The sequence below is a fragment of the Oncorhynchus masou genome, chromosome 6, assembly GCF_036934945.1.
Source record: "Oncorhynchus masou masou isolate Uvic2021 chromosome 6, UVic_Omas_1.1, whole genome shotgun sequence".
Lineage (NCBI taxonomy): Eukaryota > Metazoa > Chordata > Actinopteri > Salmoniformes > Salmonidae > Oncorhynchus > Oncorhynchus masou.
This window is the reverse complement of record NC_088217.1, coordinates 28,323,517-28,332,433: the sequence shown is the minus strand read 5'-3', so window position 1 is coordinate 28,332,433 and position 8,917 is coordinate 28,323,517. Positions and strand designations below refer to the sequence as shown.

Below are 8,917 nucleotides of genomic sequence, written 5' to 3'. Positions count from 1 at the left end.
CTAAATAGATTTCAATCCTGGAGTATTGTGTATATATATTAATTATTTAAAAAATGTATGTGAGTGTGTGTTAGATGGTAGGGTATTTGTTTTATTTATTTACTTTTTCAAGTGAAGTATAAGGGAGTTATACTCCAGTCTGGGTAGGTGGCGGTAATGCAACATTTATTGGATGCCAATTGCCTTTAAACCTCACCGAAGAAGAATATAGGAATATTGCGTATTACGGATACGATAAATTGATTTGACTTCGAAGGTTGGAATAGACAGCGTCTTCAGCATTTAACTGGATCGTTCGACAGAGCACGAATGTAAGTTATTAACCTACTAACGTTAAAGCTCACTCGAAGGGTTGTGTAATGTCAATACTTAGAGATGATGTTGTGAATGCTGCTGAACCATACTTTATTGCCAGATAAACCCTGATTCTGTCCTTTTGAAGGGATGTTAGCTAGTAGCTATGAATAACTTTCGGTGACAATCTAAGGTCACGACGACCAAATAACTTATGAAAACAAAGCGGTGTCTAATGATTGTCGAACATCATCTGTTAGTTTAACATGCGAACTGGGGGCCCATCGGTCTAGTAGTGAGTCTGTACTGTAGTTGATTAGTAAACTAGAACAGATAAATTCAAGGCGTTTTCCTGCTATGTGTCACGTAGCTAGTATGTTGTGTAAGGACGTTGTGTTATAAGCAATGTATATTGAATATAAATTATGATTAAATTATTGCATTTTTAATGGACTTGAAGGGAAAACTATATACATTACTTTAGCAAGTCCGTATGACAGATTCTGCCCGTCTTTCCTCCCAGTTACCATGTCCTCCAACAACAATTTTTCATCATTTGATGATGAGAATGAATCAAAACTTATGAGGAAAGCAAAGGAGTCGCCGTTTGTCCCAATAGGTAAGTGAAGCTGTAGAATTGTAAAAAGAATATTCAAGGGCAGGAATTATGTTGGGGGCTTCATTGTAGTGGAGGTTTTCCATGGTGCATGTTTGAGTGAATCCAAGTCAGTCATGGAATAAATTGCAATCACTCTTCCAACCCTGGTTCGATGGTTAGATATCATACACCCAGTAACCTAACGTAGCAGGCATAAAACAAATCGAGTAGTGGAGTTCCCACATCAGGTTTAAAGTTGAAAAGGAAGCTAGGTTGAATTAGCTGTGTCCCTGAACCAAATGCATCCGGTTGTCAACTCCACTAAGCTCAGTGTTTGACTTGGGCAGGAGCTCACTGGAACTGAGTACTGGCACCTCAAATTTTCTACAGCTTGAGGTCCTGCACCTCCTAGAAAAACAGATCAAAATGATTGGAGCTCCTGCACCTCATAGTAAACGGTACCCAAAATAAGTACCGGCACCTATTTCAGTCCAAGTCGAGCACTGGGTAGGACTACACCCACCCAGTCATCATTACATTTCCCATGTGTGTGTTTGACAGGCATGGCAGGATGTGCTGCAGTGGTAGCCTTTGGTCTGTGGAGGCTGAAGTCACGGGGGAACACAAAGATGTCAGTCCACCTCATCCACATGCGTGTTGGAGCTCAAGGCTTTATAGTAGGCGCAATGACATTAGGTAAATCCTAATCCAATATGTGCTGTATAACAGACAGGCCCAACAGCTAATATCTCTATCAATTTACAGGGAAAACATGTACCACACAAGACTGACCGTGTTGTCCTTACACACTAACATAAAATAGACCGCTAACATGACTTTGTTTGTCTATTTGTAGGGGTGATCTACTCCATGTACAAAGAATACAGTGCCCACAAGGACCTGGGTAAAGACGGCAAGTGAGCCAATCAGCAACTGGCTTGACAAGAGAATGCATCAAGCCTGCCATTCCTTCATTGTAGTTTTTGAAATAGAAGTCCTAGAATGGATCATATCTGTCAAAGTAACATTCCATTGATGGCAAGTAATTTATACTGAACAAACATAAATGCAACAATTCCAAAGGTTTTACTGAGTTACAGTTCATATAAGGAAATCAGTCAATTGTAATGAATTCCTGAGGCCCAAATCTATAGATTTCATATGGCTGGGCAGGGGTGCAGCCATGGGTGGGCCTGGGAGGGCATAGGCCCACCCACTGGGGAGCCAGGCCCAGCCAATCAGAATGAGTTATTCCCCACAAAAGGGCTTTATTACAGATAAATACTTCTCAGTTTCATCAGCTGTCCAGGTGGCTTGTTTCAGACAATACCGCAGGTGACAAAGTCAGATGTGGAGATTCTGGGCTGGCGTGGTTACACATGGTCTACGGTTTTGAGGCCATTTGGAAGTACTGCCAAATTCTCTAAAACGACATTGGAGTCTGCTTATGGTAGAAATTAACATTTATTTCTCAGGCAATAGCTTTAGTGGATATTCCTCCAGTCAGCATGCCAATTGCATATGCCCTAAACTTGAGACATCTGTGGCATTGTGTTGTGTGCCAAAACTGCACATTATAGTGGCCTTTTGTCCCCAGCACGAGGTGCACCTGTGTAATGATCATGCTGTTTAATCAGCTTCTTGATATGCCACACCTGTCAGGTGGCTGGATTATCTTGGCAAGCGAGAAATGCTCACTAACAGGGATTTGTGCATAGAATGAGAGCACTTTTGCTTATAGAACATTTCTGGAATCTTTAATTTTTGCTCATCAAACTTGGGACCAACACTTTACGTTTTATATTTTTCTGTATATTTTGGATGAGGTTGTCTTTTTGTTTAGTAGCATTTCAATCTGGTAATCACTTTGAAAAGGTATATAAATGTCAGGAAATTGGACGGCACATCCATTGTGTTCTGTTTATCTCTCTCTGCTAGACAGCTGCTGTAAACCACTAGTAAAATATCACTTTTTAGGTAACTAAACCCATAGACTAATATAGTTAATCCATACACTGATCCTCCCCATGAGTTATATGTGTGTGTGTGTGTGTGTATATATATGTGAGTGAACTGTTTTTTTTATTTTATTCTACATGAACAGGTACAGAAGTAGGTTGTACTTTCAACTAACTATCCACACACTTAACTAGTCTAACGAAGTATTGGCAAAAAAAATTATCGAACTCAGGTGGTCACTCTGTCCAGCCTCACTGTTCATGAGTTTGTACTTTTGAAAAATAAATATATATTTTTGAAAAGTGACCAGAAATAAATATTGTTTGAGCATAATTTGTACTTTTCATACAAAATGTATGGTATCAACAACTTGTAACATCCAAACTGTTACTTTGGTTTTCCTTAGAAAAATATATACAAAAATACACTAGTCAATATCTACTTGATTGTTACAATTGACAAATTACGAGTACTGACCTGGCTTTCTACAGTACATAAAATCAGTTTAACTATATACCTTACAGTGGATGATTCCTGATAGAATGACAAATCAATCCAGAGTAATAACTTGACTAAAGTGGTGGCCATGCAGAGACCTTATATTTATGATCTACACAATGTCAGTAGATGAAAACAACATCGATCACTATTGTGTCATGGTTGATTCATATTGTCATCAGGAACTGTATTTAGCAGTGACACCTGACTTCAGACAGCGCCAAGCAGCAGAAAATCATCTTTCATTTGTTATGGGCTTTGGAGACAACTTACACTTTAACGGAATTTCAATGGGTAGAGTTCTGTACAAACAACAATGGCTTACACAAAGGTTAGTATCACATCATCCTTTCTCTTAACTGATCCTCAGGTAATGGGATAATTTGGGCATGACGTGGGCTTTGATGCCTTTCAATTTAAAGCCAAATCAACAGTTTTACTGAGGTGCTTTGACCACAATAGCAGGAAATTAGTAAAAGGGTCAAATTATAGATTTTCAATGAGTACACCCAATATATATTTGTGCCTTGGGTGTGAAATTACATTTGATAAAATGTATTTATTTTGAGCACCTCTGTCCCAGTTTAAGCAGGGCAGTGGGTGCATATGCATGCATATCTTTTGAAAATAAATAAAAATGTTGGCCAATATATTCCAAGTGCCTGACCAATTAAATTAGGAAGTTAAATAAAAAGACGTTAACAATGCTGTCACCCCACCTGTGTTTTGTAAAAAGCTGAGGTATGGGCCTGGAGAAATGTAACCACGCTAATTCATAGACAGAGCTATGAAAGCAAGCCCTGACCTTACAAGATATCAAAATGATAGCTTTAAGCACGTGTCGAAGATATACAGAGTTTGTTTACATTGACAATGTTTCCAGACATTGCAGTAAAACAAGCTTATATTTTTGGTTCTGATGGGGTATAACAGTTGAATTAAACTCGAGGCATTTTTAAGAAACAATATTCCTCAAGAATCAATAGATATACACCGAGTGCACAAAACATTAGGAACACCTTCCTAATATTGAGTTGCACCCCCCCCTTTCCTTCAGAACAGCATCAATTCGTTGGTGCATGGACTCCACAAGGAGAGAGCAGGTGTTCCTAATGTTTTGTACACTCAGTGTATATTAATTTATATGCAAAACAATTTATGTAGCAACTTGGCCCTTTAAGTATTCTATATCTTCTCAATTCTTACCAAAGTGAAGTTATTTGTTCTCATAAAAAAAAATCTACAACATAGTACCAGTCAAAAGTTGACACCTACTTATTGGGGGGGTTTAATTTTTACCATTTTATTTAATATGTACTATTTTCTACATTGTAGAAAAATTGTTTAGACATATATGAAATATGAAATAACACAGCTTCACCTGGAATGCTTTTTCAACAGTCTTGAAGGAGTTCCCACATATGCTGAGCACTTTTTGGCTGCTTATCCTTCACTCTATGGTCCAACTCTTCTCAAACCATCTCAATTGGGTTGAGGTCAGGTGATTGTGGAGGCCAGGTCACCTGATGCAGCACTCCATCACTCTCCTTCTTGGTAAAATAGCCCTTACACGGCCTGGAGGTGTGTTGGGTCATTGTCCTGTTGAAAAATAAATGATAGTCCCACTACGCGCAAACCAGATGGGATGGTGTATTGCTGGTTAAGTGTGCCTTGAATTCTAAATAAATCACTGATAGTGTCACCAGCAAAGCACCCTCACACATCACACCTCATCCTCCATGCTTCACGGTGGGAACCACACATGCAGAGATAATCCGTTCACCTAATCTGTGTCTCACAAAGACATGGCGGTTGAAAAGAAAACAACACAAATTTGGACTCATCAGACCAAAGGACAGATTTCCACAGGTCTAATGGCTATTGCGCGTGTTTCTTGGTCCAAGCAAGTTTCTTCTTATTGGTGTCCTTTTGTAGTGGTGCCTTTGCATCAATTTGACCATAAAGGCCTGATTCACGCAGTTTCCTCTGAACTGTTGATGTGTGTTACTTGAACACTGTGAAGCATTTATTTGGGATGCAATTTCTGAGGCTGGTAACTCAAATGAACATATCCTCTGCAGCAGAGGTAACGTTGCATCTTCCTTTTGTGTGACGGTCCACATGAGAGCCAGTTTCATCATTGTGCTTGATGGTTTTTGCGACTGCACTTGAAGGAACTTTCAAAGTTCTTGACATTTTGCAGATTGACGGACCTTCATGTCTTAAAGTAATGATGGACTGACATTTTTTTTGTGCTTATTTAAGCTGTTCTTGCCATAATATGGACTTGGTCTTTTACCAAATGGGGATATCTGCTGTACACCACCCCTACCGTGTCACAACACAACTGATTGGCTCAAACGCATTAAGCAGGAAATAAATTTCACTAATGAACTTTTAACAAGGCACACCTGTTAATTGAAATGCATTCCAGGTGACTACCTCATGAAGCTGGTTGAGAGAATGCCAAGAGCGTGCAAAGCTGTCATCAAGGCAAAGGGTGGATACTTTGAATAATCTAAAATATAACAAATTTAGATTTGTTTTTGGTTACTGCGTGATTCCATATGTGTTATTTCATAGTTTTGATGTCCTCTATTATTCTACAATATAGAAAATAGTAAAAATAAAGAAAAACCCTGGAATGAGTAGGTGTCCAAACTTTTGACTGCTACTGTACATGCCTATTAATTGGAGGACAAACAAACAAACTGTGTAATACATACTGTGTATTTCCCATCTAACATTATAACAGCGTTTCAAAGTCATATGGAAATGCTGACCTGAGAAAAGGCCGGCGTACTTGCAGAATTTTAAAAGCATGCTCAACATGATAAAAACCAACAACTTATTGGTACTAACTTTAAGATGCCAATCATAGTTAGTGGAATGTCAAGTGAGGGGTTCAAGGCTTCTTGTAAGGGATAGATGATGACGAAGGGCACTTACAAAGGTCTCGTTGGCACTAAGGCAAAGGAGGAGGAGCACTGTACTGGCTGAGCCTGTGGTCCCATGCCTCCACCATGTTAGGTCACCCCTGTCTCGCTACTGACTTTACCACTGCTAATATCCACCCCTCCAACATGGCCTCCTTATCTCTCCACCATCGTGTTGCTGTCCATGTCATTCAACAGGTAAACGTCTGTGTGGCCCGTCAGCCTCATCTGTTGAGAAGAGAGGAGGGTGAGAGATGGTTCATCTCATGTAATCTGAGTTTGATTATCTTATTCCTCAAAGTCAGAAGCACTCGATTGGTGGGACGTCCTGTTCATCAACTCAATAAATCATTACTGGCATGCTTAAGCGGTTGTGTTTTGACTATGCATAGGCTACGAATTGTAAGCAGCAAAGCACTTTATCAAGTTTTGCGACTGGGATTGTGATTGGCATCTAGTCTCAAATTTTGAGACACTGACACCAACCAGAAACATAGTATGTGCTTACCAACACAACACTTTTTGCTCATTGGACCTGGTGGTATGTATTCATTATTGTGAAATTACAGTACAAGTTCAGGAGCATAAAATGTGGTCAGCCCAGTGCAATGCGTAGCTGCGGGAGTATGGGATCAGGACATTTATGTAGTGGTTGCTACAGACCACTATTGTGTGTAGATTGATGAGGAAAAACATTTATTTAATACATTTTGGAATAAGGCATTAATGTAACAAAATGTTGAAAAGGGGAAGTGGTCTGAATACTTTCCAAATGCACTGTAAGTGAACAGAAACGGGAGTAGAAAACTTCACCCAAATACAGACATTGGAGTAAAACAAGCTTATATTTTTGGTTCTGATGGGGTATACCTGTTGAACTAGGCTCATAAGGCATTTAAGAATTTGATAAATTGATAAAGTGTACAAAAAATTAGGAACACCTTCGTAATATAAAGTTGCACCCCCTTTATCCCTCAGAACAGCCTCAATTAATCAGGGCATGGACTCTACAAGGTGTCGAAAGCGTTCTACAGGGATGCTGGCCCATGTTGACTCCAATGTTTCAAGCTGGCTTGATGTCTTTTGGGTGGTGGACCATTCTTGATACACACGAGAAACTGTTGAATGGGAAAAACCCAGCAGCATTGCAGTTCTTGACACACTCAAACCAGTGCGCCTGGCACCTACTACCATTCCCCCTTTAAAAGGCACATTTTATCTTTTGTTTCCCATTCACCCTCTGAATGACACATACAATCCAAGTCTCAATTGTCTCAAGATTAAAAATCCTTCTTTAACTGGTCTCCTCCCCTTCATCAACACTAACTGAAGTGGATATAACAGGTCACATCAATAAGGGATCCTAGCTTTCACCTGGATAGTCGATGTCATGGAAAGAGCAGGTGGTCCTAATGTTTTGTACACGGTTTCATCAATACAGAACCTTCTAAGTAGGTTTGCATGGGTGGGAGTTTCGGCTTTCGGCCCTGGTGGCACAAAATCAAAGGTCGGACTGTTTCAGGGGAAGGGGGTATATCTGATCTCCATCACCTAGGACGTGACAATGGTTAATCAAATCTCCCAATTTTGTCAATTTTTGCTCAGTTTTGAGGGCCTTCCCATACAGTTGCAACTTTATATGCATTTGTAAATCAAGACCTTTTTTTTACACCCTTTTCTCCCCAATTCCGTGGTATCCAATTACTATCTTGTCTCATCGCTACAACTCCCTTACGGGAGAGACGAAGGTCGAAAGTCATGCGTCCTCCGAAACACAACCCAACCAAGCCGCACTGCTTCTTAACACAGCGCGCCTCCAACCCGGAAGCCAGCCGCACCAATGTGTCGGAGGAAACACCGTGCACCTGGCTACCTTGGTTAGCGTGCACTGCGCCCAGCCCACCACAGGAGTCACTGGAGCGCGATGAGACAAGGATATCCTTACCGGCCAAACCCTCCCTAACCTGGACAACGCTAGGCCAATTGTGCGTCGCCCCACGGACCTCCTGGTCGTGGCCTGCTGTGACAGAGCCTAGGCGCGAACCCAGAGTCTCTGGTGGCACAGCTCGCACTGCGATGCAGTGCCCTAGACCACTGCGCCACCCGGGAGGCAAATCAAGACCTTTCTTGAGTTGGGCTCTGGGATGGTGCAACTGTTGAGCATCTGAGTCTATGGTTGTTTGTAGGGGAAAGGGGCTAAGTGTGTATGAGTGTTTGTGTGTGTGCGCGTGTCTATCCCACAACTGTTGCGAGGGAGTAAAAGATGTTAGGGACAATATAGGATGAATCACAATAATTCTTTGCTAAAATAATAATTGCTTGCCGAAATGTAACTTTTGTAATTGCAATACTGGTAATAGATAACAACCCTTTGCATAATCTGCATACATTACTACAAATATTAATTGCTCATTATGGAAATTAAGATAAATATTTTAAAATCATGTTTAGTAGCTATACATAATACAAAGCGAGGTGAGGGCGATGGAAATGCTTTTGGTGGTTGATCTGCTTCTGTTCTGTGGGTGGCACTGTGTGCTCTTTTCGAAGGATGGGTCCCGGTCTCTCCGGGATCCGGGGGTCTCGGGTCTGCCGGTCATTAGGATGACAACCCAAGGTGGGATGAGGGGTT

At 40.8% G+C, this 8,917-nt stretch overlaps 2 protein-coding genes across 3 annotated transcripts in view; one reads left to right on the top strand and one right to left on the bottom strand.

Moving 5' to 3' along the window:
• Nucleotides 1-202: 202 nt before the first annotated feature.
• LOC135541824 (HIG1 domain family member 1A, mitochondrial-like) lies at nucleotides 203-3,184 on the top strand. Its single transcript, XM_064968235.1, has 4 exons — nucleotides 203-311; nucleotides 818-913; nucleotides 1,454-1,588; nucleotides 1,749-3,184. Exons 2-4 carry the CDS (start codon nucleotides 823-825, stop codon nucleotides 1,811-1,813), a joined length of 291 nt encoding a protein of 96 aa, XP_064824307.1. The 5' UTR covers nucleotides 203-311; nucleotides 818-822; the 3' UTR covers nucleotides 1,814-3,184.
• Nucleotides 3,185-6,063: 2,879 nt separating this feature from the next.
• LOC135541823 (natural resistance-associated macrophage protein 2-like) overlaps nucleotides 6,064-8,917 on the bottom strand; it is a 37,977-nt gene continuing 35,123 nt past the window's right edge. For both annotated transcript variants that reach the window (XM_064968233.1, XM_064968232.1), the window contains one exon: nucleotides 6,064-6,513. In XM_064968233.1, coding sequence (XP_064824305.1) covers nucleotides 6,442-6,513 — 72 coding nt within the window. In that variant the 3' untranslated portion in view covers nucleotides 6,064-6,441. The remainder of the gene's footprint in view (nucleotides 6,514-8,917) is intronic.

What these genes read in the sequence shown, in the direction of transcription:
- LOC135541824 (XM_064968235.1), top strand. Translation starts at nt 823, where the DNA reads ATGTCCTCCAACAACAATTTTTCATCATTTGATGATGAGAATGAATCA. An exon ending in GTCGCCGTTTGTCCCAATAG is followed by an intron (nt 914 to 1,453) that starts GTAAGTGAAGCT and finishes TGTGTTTGACAG; the next exon opens with GCATGGCAGGATGTGCTGCA. An exon ending in AGTAGGCGCAATGACATTAG is followed by an intron (nt 1,589 to 1,748) that starts GTAAATCCTAAT and finishes GTCTATTTGTAG; the next exon opens with GGGTGATCTACTCCATGTAC.